The sequence below is a fragment of the Gossypium hirsutum genome, chromosome D13 (genome assembly GCF_007990345.1).
Source record: "Gossypium hirsutum isolate 1008001.06 chromosome D13, Gossypium_hirsutum_v2.1, whole genome shotgun sequence".
Lineage (NCBI taxonomy): Eukaryota > Viridiplantae > Streptophyta > Magnoliopsida > Malvales > Malvaceae > Gossypium > Gossypium hirsutum.
In genome coordinates, this window is record NC_053449.1 from 64,194,253 (window position 1) to 64,209,299 (window position 15,047).

Below are 15,047 nucleotides of genomic sequence, written 5' to 3' on the forward strand. Positions count from 1 at the left end.
AACCGAAAAAATTCGGGTTAACCGAATTTTGTAAGGTAATAGGCCTTAAATTAAGCCCAGCCGGCCAGCCCAATATATTTTTTCTCCTCCAGGCTCTAAGCCCAAGAACTAAGCCCAAGAACAATTCATGTTTCATGTTTCATACTGCATGTTTCATGTTTTCTTCTGTACATTATAGTGCACGCAAATTTATAATGTAAATACTGCATTATACTGCATGTTTCATGTTTCATGTTTCATGCAATACTGCATGTTTCATGTTTTTTTTCCCAAGTTTGTAATGTAAGTTTATTTATTTTTAAATAAAAATTTTATAAATAATCTGAACCCAAATTTATATCCACATTTCTCTTGAGCAGCAGTACGTGTCTTTTAAAATATGAATTAATTGTAAATTTATTTTATGTGTTAAAGACTTATGTAATGTTTTTAATTATTTAGTGATTCAAAAATTTATGTAATGTTTTTAGTTATGTAGTGATTCAAAGACTTATGTAATTTTTTAAATTATATAGTGATTTAAATCGATTAAGTTGGTTAAATCGGTTAAGTCGATTAAGTCGGTTAAATCGGTTAAGTCGGTTAATCGGTTAAATAGGTTAAATCGGTTAATTTTTAACCAAAAAAAATCATATGATTTTCGGTTAATTCGGTTAACCGACCGGTTTAACTGAAAAAAATTTGGTTCGGTTAATTTTTTTAAAAAAAATTTCAGTTCGGTTAACGGTTAAAAAATTTTGGAGGTCGGTTAATTCGGTTTTAACTAATTCGGGTTGGTTAACCGGTCGGTTAACCGAATGCACACCCCTATATACTATGATGAGTTAAGTAATAGATTTAGCCCATGTTCTCCAATTAAATCATTTTTAGTCCTTATACTTTTCAAATTTTGAAATTTCAGTATTGATACAAAATGATAATCGTTAAATCCATTAACTAGCTTTTTATTAGTAATGTATGCAAACAACAAGTTGATATAATATTACATATGTAATAATATGTTTATCACATCAAATTTTGAAAATAGATAATCTTAACGAATTAACAACAACTATTTGGTCAGGACAAAAATTTTAAAATTAGAAAAATACAAGGACAAAAAATATCAAATCAAAGTACATAGACTAAATCAATAACTTATGCATCGTACAAGGACTAATAGCAAATTTAACCTAGAAGTTTCTTAAGATTTCCTTCAAAATTTCCCGACTCCACTTCTTGACTCTCTTTTTCCCACATCCCCGCCGCCAAACAAGCCTCTCCCTCTCCTCCTCCGCCTCCCACCGTTCAAGTTTCCGGCAGACCCTGAAATTAAATAAGGTAATATATGAAACCCTAATTTTGTATTTGAAGATTGATTTCTATTTGATTCATGAGATTTTGAGTTGTCTGCATCACTCTGCTATATTTGATTTTTTCTGTTTTCAATCCTACTGCTTGTTACTCTCTCTGTTTACTTTGTTAAAAAGAAGAGATCTTTTTAAAAGCTATCGATTTAGCTGAATTAGGGGATCATTATCGCCGCTATTTTCCGTAATTTGCGGCCGCTGTGCGCTGCTATCGTGAGGTTTTTAGCGGTGGCGGACAGCACCGCTACTGTGAAATACCAGCTATTGCTATTTGAAACTCTAAATGTTTTTTTTCATTGTTTCTAAGGTTGCTTTTTAGCTCATTATTATCAGAAATGAGAATCACTCGAGCTATGTTGAGATCACTCAGTGGTGGTTTTACACGTCCAGTTCAGTATCTTGGAACTGTTAGATCTTTCTCCACAGCAAATAAGTTTGATGGAAATATTCCGAATTCCAGTTCGTTTGAATCATCTGAAGAATTTGAAGGAAGAATATTCGGTGGGTTTTCCAGTGATAGTCCAAAAGCTCAAGCTTTTTACGAAAAGCTTGATAAAGTTGAGAGGTCTCGATATCGATTTGGTCCTTCGATGGCTAATAGAGACGAGCCAATGACGGATGGATTGGACGAGAGTTTCAGTACGTTATCGGATGGAATGGATATGAAATTGAAGAAAGCAGCCACTTACTTTGAGTTTGATCTCAATGAAGTTCAAAAAAATGATTATGCTTTTAGACCCGATGTTACCTTTCATTCCGGATCGACATACGAACCCAAGGTTTGTCTTTTGGCAATCTTTGTCTACGTAGCTTCAATTCTTCATATTTTCTTGAATACTTATATATGGACGTTGAACATATATGTGTCACATCCTAGTATGAATAACATTGATCTTTGTTTCTTATCAATATCATGTTTTAAGGATCATTAGAAACCGAACCAGGAATTTGATATTCCGTGTTTGTTATCCATTTGACATTCGTGTTTTGTTACGATTCCAATTTAGTCAAGCAAAGGATTGATTGATTTGATGCGAAAATGTGTTTTGCCAAGTTATTACTAAGTGTAACTTTTAGAAGTTTCTGGTTCATTATGCTTACATGCGTAATCCGTAATTCCCGGAGTTTTCCACCAATTGTTTCCCTTAATAGCTCGATGTGTTCCACGGTTGATGTTTTAAGCACTTTCGACTGATTTAAGTGTACGAATGGCCTTAAAAGAGTCGTTTCATGAATGAACTTAATATAATTCCGAAGAAACCAAGGTTTAGAAGTATAACCCACATTGCATCTTTCTTTCTAAGTCTCGATGGAAGTCATCATGGTAGAATACAATAGTCAGACCCTATTTATCGAACAAACTAGCTCAGAAGACTTCACAAACCCGTATTTCTGTCATAACATGTTGGTCCTTATAGAAGATTACCTTCTTTTTGTTTTCGTTGTTTAGCAAATGTTTTTTATAGATATCGATAAGCTTTTGCGTAGAAATGGTTAATCAATGCCAACTCTTAACATTGAGTTTTGACGTTATAATTATAAATGTGCTGCTACTCCGTTGTTTTATTTTTTTGTTATGCTAACAGTAGCACTATCCTATTGTTCGACTTCTATGTGGTATAATGCAGGATCTCAATCTTAGAAGACCGGGAGTACGTAAACCTCCCAAAACTGCCACATTTGAAGTAACTACAGAGGAAGTACTGAAAAAAGCTGATTTCCGGGTGAGCCTATCTGAACCTTGCATCACCTTTTGTTTCCCGAGCCTAATTGGTCGTATATTCTTGTTTTTGTAAATGCTTCCTAAATCTAGATGGTTCGGATAATAATGCATATCATGTGATTATTCACTGATGACAGCATACTTTTCATTATAACTTGTGGGAACCTTGATTATCATTTTGTTAGTTATCGGGTACTGTAATTAACTTACTGTTACTTCTAATGATACATGTTGGACAGAATGTAAAGTTCCTGGCGCAGTTCTTAACCGAGGCTGGAATCATTATAAAGCGGAGCTCGGTAATTTCTAATGATGATTCGATTTATTTATTGTAGCTTATGGATTTTCCTTTATTTACATCGTTTTAGTTCAATGTATAGACCGGTATTAGTGCCAAGGCTCAAAGGAAGGTTGCGAGAGAGATCAAGACTGCTCGAGCGTTCGGTTTAATGCCATTTACAACGATGGGGACAAAGTCATTCGTTTTCGGAAGATCAATGGAAGTTGATAATAAAGATTATGAATACGAGGCTTTCGATGACATGACTCCCGCTATGGACGAAAAAGATGCTTGAGCCGAGATTTGAGCCTTGAATAGTTCCATTTTTATGGTATCCTCCTACCATTTCTGATGTTTTGGATGAAACAGTTCACTGCATTTACTATCATATTCGGTGTTTTGACTATATCAGCAAATGATGTTTTCTTCTGGACTTGTTAAAAGAAAAAAAACCTTGTACGTTCTTAGATTGATCTAGGCTTTTATATAGAATTTATGTTTTTTCGATTTTTCGAAATTTTTTTATTTTTCGGTTTTTTGAAATACTCGTGTTTAGTATTCGTGTTTATTTGAGTTCAATTAGTTTATCTTAAGTTAATTCAAAAATTTTCATTTAAATCACTATGCTGTTAAAATCGCAAGTGTATGTCCTTATTTGCTTGCACTTCTTGCACTAAACGAAAACTCTCGTGCTTTTTTCCTTCTACAATTCAATTTTTTTTATGAAATAACTTTGAACATTACTAATCTACAAACCAAAATTCAAACAAATTAACCATCAGGTCAATTTAGATCTACGATATATTCTTTTACACATTGATGAGTATTGATTCATTGGATCGATCTTTAACTGTTGTTTGAAGCTTACTAGCTGAACTTTAAAAAAACTTAACAATTTAATAACTTAAATAATATTTTTTGAATAATTCAATGATTTAAATAAAAACATCCAAATAATCTAGTGACTATTTTGTAATATTTTAAAGTTGAGTGATCAAAGCGTAAATATACTAATAGTTTAGCGGCATTAGGTATTAGTTTACCCAAAAATTAAAATAACGTTTTGAGAAATTAATTCAATTATTAGTGTATATATACATGAGAGAGATCCACTTCCACAGTTCATAAATATTTATATAAATGTTTAAAATATTAATCATATAAATAGTTATAGAAGTATGCAAAATTACTTTAGTTTTTACACTATGCAAGTGGATCCCTCGCTATATATATTGAACTATTGATTTTTGCTAGTTCTTTATAAATAAACTGTTTCAATTTTTTTGAGTTCGTTTTTTAAGATTTTTAATTGAATCGAGTTTAAACAGATTCAAGCTCGAATTTTGCGAGTTGTGTTGTCAAACTTAACCTATTTTACACACACACATATATAAAAATAAATGGGAGAGATCCACTTACATAGTGTAAAAACTAAAATAATTTTACATATTTCCGTAAATATTTATATGAATCGTTAAAATATTAATCGTATAAATAGTTATAGAAATACGTAAAATTACTTTAACTTTTACATTATGTAAGTAGATCCCTCCCCATATATATATATATAAATTTTAATCGTTTTTGTTAATTTGTTGCATATAAATTATTGAATTGTTGATTTTTGCTAATTTTTTATAAATAAACTGTTTAAATTTTTTCAAATTAGTTTTTTTAAATTTTTAATCAAATCAAGCTCGAATTTTTTGAGTTGAGTTGTCAAATTTGAAACTATTTTACTGCCTCTAAATTTAACAGAATTACTAAACTGAATTAAATTCTAAAAAATAAAAAAATAGCTAATTGCTCAATTTTCATAAAACATTAATGATTGAGAATCTAATCCATAATTAGATTTTAATACTAATGGCGAATAAGATATGATATTTAAGTCATTCTCTCAAAGTTTGACTTTCTTTTCTTCAATCGACAAAGTGTGTGCATAAATCGAATCGAATAGAAAATTAAATTTTTTAACATGTGATTTAAATTTTATTTAAATTTACATTTTTTTTTAGTTTCGATAGTACATTTTCTTTTTGTAATATTTCTTGTTTTATACATAAATAAATTTATATAATATCTCGATCTAAATATTTTATTTTCGATTAATAAATATTAAATTTATACATAAATTTTAGTTTAATGTATAATTTGATATATAAATTTTGATTTGGTACAATAATAAATGTAAAACTTGAATTCTGATTCATATATATATATTTGAAAAATTGATTCTGATTTAATTATATACATTTAGAAAAAATGAATAGATATATTTATTTTCATATTAAGTTAAAATAATTATTTGTGCACGTAATATATATATATATATATCATAAAATGATGCTAATTCAATAATTTTATTAGTGATTTGTCGAACTTGAATCAAATTAAATTTTCATATATGACATTGTACATTGAATCAAAGTTTATATATAAAATATATTATGCCTTACTTTTTAAACTAAATTTAAAATTTTTTTATCCAAATTTATTTTTTCGAACCTAATAATTTTATCCACAATCTTCAAAATATTAACACCCTTTTGGATCTAAAGATATAATCTAACACTTGAATAGGCACATGGTAAATTGAAGAAATCAAACATTGAATTAAAAAAAATACATATTAATAAGTGGTTGGGGGTAATGGTAAAGCATATTGTATCCATTTCTGAAAGAATTGGAGTTGCGTCTCTTTTCCAATTCCATTCAAGATTTCTTATGTATTTTCACGACCCTTTAAGACCCCGAAATTTTGACAAATTTCTTTTTTTTTTCTTAGGAACACATACAAGATTCGTCACTACAAATAAGATAATGGTAACCTCACGATTAATTACTTCTGTAACACCCCTAACCCGTATTCGACACCGAAATAGGGTACGAGGCATTACCGGAGTTTACTAATTAATTTTCAGACATTTCATTTCATCAAGCGTTCATATTTATGACCAATTAAAATCAAAACATTTATGAGCTAACATTAACCAATTTAACTTATACAAGTCATTATAACCAGAATCAAATCATCCAAAATTACCAATAGAACCAATGGATAATGTAATATATCTCCAACAAGCTTCCAACCCAATCGAGTTCCCGATAATCATTTAAATGCATCAAATAATTATACATATTACCAATAATAATTCGATTCCAATAATAAAACACACACATATATATATAATATTCATTACCAAATAACATTCACTTCAATTAAAATTATATAGAATATAGCTCATACGAGCTCACCGGACTAAATTGTAGAATTACCAAAATTTAGGGACATTTTGGAAATTTTCTATTTTTCTCATATTTCCACCCAATATTGTTCTAAATTTCATTCAATTTTGTAATTTTGATAAATAACCAATCCATTTCATGCAATTTGGTCACTTTTTGACATTTTTACAAATTTACCCTTAAAGTTTCACATTTGTTCAATTTAGTCCCTAAACCTAAAACATGTAAATTGGTCATTTTTAATGAAAACTCATGCTAGTTAAATAATCATATATTTTCCTCCTCTTCCTCTCCATTCCACATCCTTAATGTATATAACATGCTTATAGGTAACATTATCTATAATTTCACCATATACTTATATATATTTATTCAAAGCTGTCCACTTGAGTCGTAGTCACTAAATTATTTATATCTTGAGATAAAAAACTCAAAATTAAGATCTGTAAATTTTATCTGAAACTAGACTCACATATGTTCTTATCATAAAATTTTCAGAATTTTTGGCTTATCCAATAAGTACAGTTTATTCTTTAAAGTCATCCCTATTCTGCTGTCTAACAGTTCCGACCCTTCTTCACTAAAAATTAATTATCTCCTTGTACAGAATTCTAATGATGTTTCCGTTTATTTATATTGAAAATAGACTCATTAAGGATTTAAACATATAAATTTAAGCCTCTAATTATTTTTCTCTAATTTTTGATGATTTTCCAAAATCAGTATAGGGGAACCCGAAATCATTCTGACATTGTCTCACAAAATCTATTATATCTTATAATCTACAATTACATTGCTTCCAAAGTTTCTTCTATGAGAAACTAGACTCAATAAGATTTAATTTAATATTTTTTTCACCCTCTAATTCAATTTATACGATTTTTGGTAGATTTTCAAAGTCAGACTACTGCTGCTGTCTCAAAACTGTTTTAGTTTAAAATGTTGATAACAAAATTTATAACACTTTCCTTTCCTTTCTCTTCAATATTTTCCATCACTTTCTCTTATTTCCCTTTAATAACATAATAAGAATATAGAACCTTATATAATGAAACTCTCCCTTAATATTAATATTCTACTTTTTCAATAATATCAAACTCAAAAGTATATAAAAATCTTGATGTTCTTACCTTATGCCATTTATTTCAATCTTTAACTTGATTTTTCTCCTCCTCCAGCTTCTATTTTTTGAATCTAACTTGATATTCTAGCTCCCCATAGTCTCCCTGTTATCTTTCTCGCTTGATGGATATAGAAATTCTTTTGATTTCTAAGTGAAAATGGTGAATTTTTGATAAAAAGACCAAATTGTAAAAAAAAGAAAGTTTCTCTCTTTCTTTTCTCTTCATACGTTAGTTGCATGGGGAAAAAGATGATTCTTCATCTTTTCTTCCATATATATATTAAATAAATTAATAATAAAATATTAAAATATCATTTAAAATCTAATTAAAATATTAATAAACTATTATTTATTTATTTATTTAATCTAAAATATCTCCAACATCATCATTATTTTCTAGATTTCTCTTTCTTCTAATTGACCATTTTGCCCTTTAGATCTTTTAAAATTTCATCCTTGAGTCATCACTTAATTTGATAAAATTATAATTTAGTCCCTAATAATTCTTCATCTATTCAATTTGGTCCCAATTCATCCATTTTCCTTAGTTTCTAGATTATTCTACCCTTAAAATATTTACACTATTGGTCCTTCAACTTTTCATATTTACACTTTAACCCCTAAACTTTTGAGTATTTACTCTTGGGTAACAAAACTTTTCTCACTTTTGCAATTTAATCCTTTCTTGAATTAATATGTCATAATATACTTCCCAATATTGACATAAATCAATTACCCTTTTTATCATTTTATTTCCTTATTTTTCCATATCAGGGATATTATCTTACTTTCTCACTGTAGAAATTTTCGGGATATTACAATTTCATAGCTAGTTAACCCTTCTAACTTTTAGAATTCAAATTCTACATTTTATACAAATAGGTTCTTTCCTTAATTAATCACTAAATCGATAAAATTTTCATATCAGTATTTTCATGCAACCTTCCTATCATAATGCAACCCATGTCATAATTTTAAAATAACTTTTTTTTTCTCATCGGATTTGTGGTTCTGAAAACACTGTTCCAACTAAACCTAAAATCGGGCTGTTACAACTTCATTTATGAACTTTATAGTAATAGAAATAGAATTTGTGACTTGTTATCCTCTTGCCTAGCGGGCAAGGATTTACCTCTGTGAAAAAGGTGATTCATTCGGATCCGCGAAAATAATATTATTGGGAAGGATATCCACGAATCTCAAATATAAATCATAAAGCGGACATGCATAATATAAATAAAAAAAAAGTAATGAAAGAGGCCATAGATTTTCAGACAAAGATTTAATACAAACCAAAAGCAGCAATCGATATATATTTTTATAAGATTTTAACAACAACAGATAAAACCATAAACCAAGTCACCATGAATGAGCAGCAAAAATCCTTTGGACAAAAGGAAAATTTGCTCCCAACCAAATGGCTTATACATTATTTTCACCACAAACAAAGCTTCTATTACACAAGACAGAGAGAGACATAATTATAGACCTTGCAGGCATCCATCCTTGAAAATAAATCATTACAGAGGCCTGTTATTTTGCTGCTTTCTTTTTTCATAATCTATGGCTTTCATCAAGCTTTTCAACAGGTGCATGGATTACATTTGCAGCTTGATCCACAGCTGCATCCATGTCCTGATTCAGTAGTGCCCATCTCTGGTCCCTCAAAGGTCCTGCAATAATAAAAGTTATTATTAAAAACATCAAAATATATATATATTTTTTGCAATAAAATTTCGGTTACTATGATTTAGATTTTGAATTGATCTCAAATTGTGTTGAGGGATTTTCGAAAGTTAAGAGTGTCGAAGTTAGAGTGTCATCTACTGGAATATCAGTGATCCCTTAACACTTCTTCTATTGTTTCCAATGAGGATTTTGTCTTTTGACTCTATTAAAAGTTTTAATTAGGAGTGTAAATAGCACACCGGTGAACATGACTTATTTGAGTTCGACTAGAAAGAAACTCAATTTGATTCAGTAATTATCATGCCAAGCTTGAGTTATCAATCAAATTAATAAATAAAATTATTTAGGAACGAACTTAATCGAGCTCAAGTTTGAGCTTTAATATAAAAATTGGTTAACGAACTTAATTGAGTTCAAATAACTCAATTATATCTTGAATCAAGCTCAAACTTAAGAATTAATCTTTGAGTCAAGCTCAATTCAAATAACAAGCATCAAATTTTGAGTGGAGCACAAGTTTACCGCTATTTAAGCTCGACTTAGCTCAATTACACTCTTAGGTTGAGTGCTCAAATAGTCAAAAGGCGAAACCATGCCAATCTAACGAGTTTGCGCTGAGCAAAGCTCCATCCTCTCACCTATAACTTATAGGCCAAGAGAGCATGGTACAAAGGACCAATTTAAAATCCAAACAATTGTTTGGGGCCGCTCGGTGCAATTAACTCATAAAATTTTGAATTTAAATTTTAATTCGAAACTAACATCTTCACTGGCGCAACTCCGGAGATGATGGTCTGAGTGCTGGTTGTCTTCTCCGAGTATCCAAGGTTAAGGTTCATTCTGCAACAATCCAAACCCGAAATTCAACATCGAAAAACAAATAAATTCAGAATTAATCCGATCCGTTTCGTTCAAGATCGATTCATTTAACGATTTAACCAAAGAAACCAATAATTACAAAGTAACTTACGAGCAGTTCTCACCGCAATTGCAGCCAGATCCGCAGCTGCAGCTAGATCCGCAATTGCAACCTGAAGACATTTTTTTTTTCTCGAGAAAGTGAAGGAAAGAATTCAATAGACAAACACGAAAGCTCAAAAAGTCTATGGATGAGCTTTGAGACGGAAAATGGATCGGTACTTATAGTGGATTTCAAGTGAGGGAGGGTGAATATCAACCGTACAAGTGGCATAATCTCGGTTGATTTGCGTCTTTGGAATTGTACAGGTGCATCGGCCCTTTCCCTTGTTAGAAATTATTATAATTTTATCATTAAAAAAAGATTTTTTATTTAATCAAAAATTAATTAATTAATTAAATTATCCTTTTTGAGAAAGTCAAATTTTGAAAAAATTTTATATATTTTAAATATTTTTCATACATATTACATACATATAAATATATCTAAATTACATACATGTAAAATATTTATATAAAATATTAAATTTAAAATTATTAATTACGACGAATCTACATTGATATAAATTGGAACCTATCAAAACGTATTAATATGATAAATAATGATCGAAATTCACACCCATTCGAAAATAAAAATTGAGTGATTTTTATTTTCTAAATTTCATAATTTAAATATTATTAATATTGACATTTTTATTAAATTTATTTATGTGATATTTTAAAAATAAAAATAAAAATACATTAACCTTTATGCCATCAAAAATCAAGATTTGTTGTATTAGTCGACTGTTTTTTTTAAATAATATTGTGCTGGATTTTTTTAAATAATTCAGTGATTTAAATAAAAACTTTTAAATAGTCTAGTAATTATTTTGTAATATTTTAAAATTAAGTGATCAAAACGTAAATATACTAATAGTTTAGTGACATTGGGTATTAGTTTAACCAAAAATCAAAATAAAGTTTTGAGAAATTAAATCAATTATTAGTGTGTATATATATGAGAGAGATCCACTTCCACAGTGTAAAAATTAAATTAATTTTACACACTTTCGTAAATATTTATATAAATTGTTAAAATATTAATTATTTAAATAGTTACAAAAGTATGTAAAATTATTTTAGTTTTTACACTATGCAAGTGGATCCTTCTCTATATATGAATTTTATAGTAATAGAAATACATGTCAGACCGAAATAGAATTTGTAACTTGCTATCTTCTTGCATAGCGGGCAACGATTTACCTCTATGAAAAAGGTGATTCATTCGGATCCGTGAAAATAATATTATTGAGAGGGATAGTCACAAATCTCAAATAGAGATCATAAAACGGACAGAAATTAAAAAAAAACATAAAAGTAATGAAAGAGGCCATAGATTTTCAGACAAAGATTTGATACAAACCAAGAGCAGCAATCGATATATATTTTTATAAGATTTTAACAACAGATAAAACCATAAACCAAGTCACCATGAATGAGCAGCAAAAAATCCTTTGGACAAAAGGAAAATTTGCTCCCAACCAACTGGCTTATACATTATTTTCACCACAAACAAAGCTTCTATTACACAAGACACAGACAGAGACATAATTATAGTCATAGACCTTGCAGGCATTCATCCTTGAAAATAAATCATTACAGAGGCCTGTTATTTTGCTGCTTTCTTTTTTCATAATCTAGGGCTTTCATCAAGCTTTTCAACAGTTGCATGGATCACAAGAGCAGTTTGATCCACACTTGCATCCATGTCCTGATTCAGTAGTGCTCATCTCTGGTCCCTCAAAGGTCCTGCAATAATAAAAGTTATTATTAAAACCATCAAAATAAATATATATATTGCAATAAAATTTCGGTTACTATGATTTGGATTCTGAATTGATCTCAAATTTCAAAACGTTCTTTTTTTTTTAAATATTGAAATTGTGTCGATTAGATATTTTCGTTAATCTAATCATTTGGTTTGAATGTTAAAATGTAAATTTAAATCTGAAACAAGTGTCTAATTTTTTGAAGTGTTAGAAAGATAATCTCTACTATCTTTTTTTTTTAATAAGTTAATCATATGTCTTTATAATTTGATAACGTGTTTTTACATATGTTCTACACTATATCCAAATAAATGTTTAAAATTTAAATTAATGCCTAAGTCGATGGAACAACTCGATAACGAATTTATAGTTAAGGAGTATGTTGAGGGATTTTCAATCATCTACTGGAATTTCAGTGTATCCCTTAACACGTCTTGTATTGTTCCCAATGGGGATTTTGTCTTTTGACTTTATTGAGAATTTGAATTAGGAGTACAAATGAGACACCGGTGAACATGACTTATTTGAATTCGACTAAAAGGAAACTCAATTTGATTCAGTAGTTATCATGCCAAGCTCGAGTTATCAATCAAACTAGTAAATGAAATTACTTATGAACGAGCTTAATCTAGCTCAAGTTTGAGATTTAATATAAAAATTGGTAAATGAACTTAATTGAGTTCGAATAACTCAATTATGTCTTGAATCGAGCTCGAACTTAAGAATTAATCTTCGAGTCAAGCTCAATTCAAATAACAAGCATCAAATTTTGAGTGGAGCACAAGTTTACCGCTATTTAAGCTCGACTTAGCTCACTTACACTCTTAGTTTGAGTGCTCACATAGTCAAAAAGGCGAAACCATGCCAATCTAACGAGTTTGCGCTGAGCAAAGCTCCATCCTCTGACCTATAACTTATAGGCCGAGAGAGCATGGTACCAAGGACCAATTTAAAATCCAAACAATTTTTTGGGACCGCTCGGTGCAATTAACTCATAAAAATTTGAATTTAAATTTTAGTTCGAAACTAACATCTTCACTGGCGCAACTCCGGAGATGATGGTCTGAGTGCTGGTTGTCTTCTCCGAGTATCCAAGGTTAAGGTTCCTGCTGCATCTGCAACAATCCAAACCCGAAATTCAACATCGAAAAACAAATAAATTCAGAATTAATCCCATCCGTTTCGTTCAAGATCGATTCATTTAACGATTTAACCAAAGAAACCAATAATTACAAAGTAACTTACGAGCAGCTGTCGCCGCAGCTGCAGCTAGATCCGCAATTGCAACCTGAAGACATTTTTTTTTCTCGAGAAAGTGAAGGAAAGAATTCAATAGACAAACACGAAAGCTCAAAAAGTCTAGGATAGTTTTGAGACGGAAAATGGATCGGTACTTATAGTGGATTTCAAGTGAGGGAGGGTGAATATCAACCGTACAAGTGGCATAATCTCGGTTGATTTGCGTCTTTGGAATTGTACAGGTGCATCGGCCCTTTCCCTTGTTAGAAATTATTATAATTTTATCATTAAAAAAAAGATTTTTTATTTAATCAAAAAAATTAATTAATTAATTAAATTATCCTTTTTGAGAAAGTCAAATTTTGAAAAAATTTTATATATTTTAAATATTTTTCATACATATTACATACATATAAATATATCTAAATTACATACATGTAAAATATTTATATAAAATATTAAATTTAAAATTATTAATTACGACGAATCTACATTGATATAATAAATAATGATCAAAATTCACATCCGTTCGAAATTTAAAAATAAGTGATTTTTTACTTTCTAAATTTTATAATTTAAATATTATTATTAATATTAGTATTTTTATTAAATTTATTTATGTGATATTTTAAAAATAAAAAAAATGCATTATCCTTTATGCCCATCAAAAACCAAGATTTGTTGTCTTAGTCGACTGTTTTTTTAAATAATATTGGGTCACAATCAATTAAGAAAGTGAACCAATAAGTGAATAAATGTCATTTTCACACGTAAATTAATTTTTGCCATTAAAATTTTAAATTTAATTCAACAACTATGGTAACATCGAAACGAAGTGAAGGATTAGAATACTGATGAAAATAAATGAGGGAAATAAAACAAAGTAAATTGATTAAATAAATAGATAGCGATAAAAAGGCATGAATCATGCAACCTTGGAAATATTCTCCTAATTTGTAATTATAAGATGATATAGACTATATTTTTGGGTTAAATTATGCAACCAGCAACAATGAAAATGAAAAAAAATTGGATATAAATATTTATGTAGAAACACATCACCACGTTGTGACGTCCTTTGGGACGTGACAATTTTTCTCGTCAGGACATCGACTCTTCCTCATCCTAACATCGGCTTTGTTTCATCCGAAATGCAAAACACACTCCACAAATATATACACATATATTTTTTAATATATTAAAAATATAATCTTGTGATGTGAAATCAAAATTTAATAATTTAATATAAAAATTATACATAACTTTTGTATTGAAGTTTTGCACTAAGAAATATATAAATATATTTACAAAATATTTAAATTGTCATCATTAGTCGATTGAATCTTAGCTCGATTGACATGAACATTATTACTAATACCGGAGGACATGAGTTCAAGTGCATTGAAACGTATTATTCTCCTATTTATAGATGAGTAGTTTCAGATATTATTTCTAAGAGAGCAGATATCATCAAAGCATATATTGAAATTGTTCAAAACATTATCATCATTAAGTTTTAATACCTAAATTACCCCCAACTAATTTTTTATAATGCTTAAACTACCCCTATTTACTTCTTATGGGTCTACAAAGAGTTGGTTTAATTTTATATAGATTATTTACATATAGTATCATTGGATGAATCTAAGAATTTGTTTGTTTTCTT

At 29.1% G+C, this 15,047-nt stretch overlaps 3 protein-coding genes across 5 annotated transcripts; 1 reads left to right on the forward strand and 2 right to left on the reverse strand.

Annotated features, from left to right (window-relative positions):
* Nucleotides 1-1,112: 1,112 nt before the first annotated feature.
* On the forward strand, nucleotides 1,113-3,859 carry LOC107937026 (uncharacterized). 2 transcript variants are annotated; one of them, XM_016869868.2, is made up of 5 exons: nucleotides 1,113-1,320; nucleotides 1,657-2,128; nucleotides 2,978-3,073; nucleotides 3,312-3,371; nucleotides 3,453-3,859. In XM_016869868.2, the coding sequence occupies exons 2-5, from the start codon at nucleotides 1,685-1,687 to the stop codon at nucleotides 3,645-3,647; spliced, it is 795 nt and encodes a 264-aa protein (XP_016725357.1). In that variant the 5' UTR covers nucleotides 1,113-1,320; nucleotides 1,657-1,684; the 3' UTR covers nucleotides 3,648-3,859. The 2 variants fall into 2 exon arrangements, with proteins under 2 accessions (XP_016725357.1, XP_016725425.1); XM_016869936.2 differs by having other exon boundaries at nucleotides 1,214-1,320; nucleotides 1,683-2,128.
* A 5,146-nt stretch (nucleotides 3,860-9,005) lies between these two features.
* On the reverse strand, nucleotides 9,006-13,505 carry LOC107936780 (metallothionein-like protein 1). 2 transcript variants are annotated; one of them, XM_041109649.1, is made up of 4 exons: nucleotides 13,441-13,505; nucleotides 10,384-10,455; nucleotides 10,176-10,253; nucleotides 9,006-9,397 (listed from the first exon to the last, which is right to left on the reverse strand). In XM_041109649.1, exons 2-4 carry the CDS (start codon nucleotides 10,452-10,454, stop codon nucleotides 9,307-9,309), a joined length of 240 nt encoding a protein of 79 aa, XP_040965583.1. In that variant the 5' UTR covers nucleotide 10,455; nucleotides 13,441-13,505; the 3' UTR covers nucleotides 9,006-9,306. The 2 variants fall into 2 exon arrangements, with proteins under 2 accessions (XP_040965583.1, XP_016725060.2); XM_016869571.2 differs by lacking the exon at nucleotides 13,441-13,505 and having other exon boundaries at nucleotides 10,384-10,546.
* LOC107936862 (metallothionein-like protein 1) lies at nucleotides 11,725-13,628 on the reverse strand. The gene is made up of 3 exons (XM_016869674.2): nucleotides 13,388-13,628; nucleotides 13,174-13,257; nucleotides 11,725-12,122 (listed from the first exon to the last, which is right to left on the reverse strand). The coding sequence occupies exons 1-3, from the start codon at nucleotides 13,438-13,440 to the stop codon at nucleotides 12,032-12,034; spliced, it is 228 nt and encodes a 75-aa protein (XP_016725163.1). The 5' UTR covers nucleotides 13,441-13,628; the 3' UTR covers nucleotides 11,725-12,031.
* Between the last annotated feature and the right edge of the window lie 1,419 nt (nucleotides 13,629-15,047).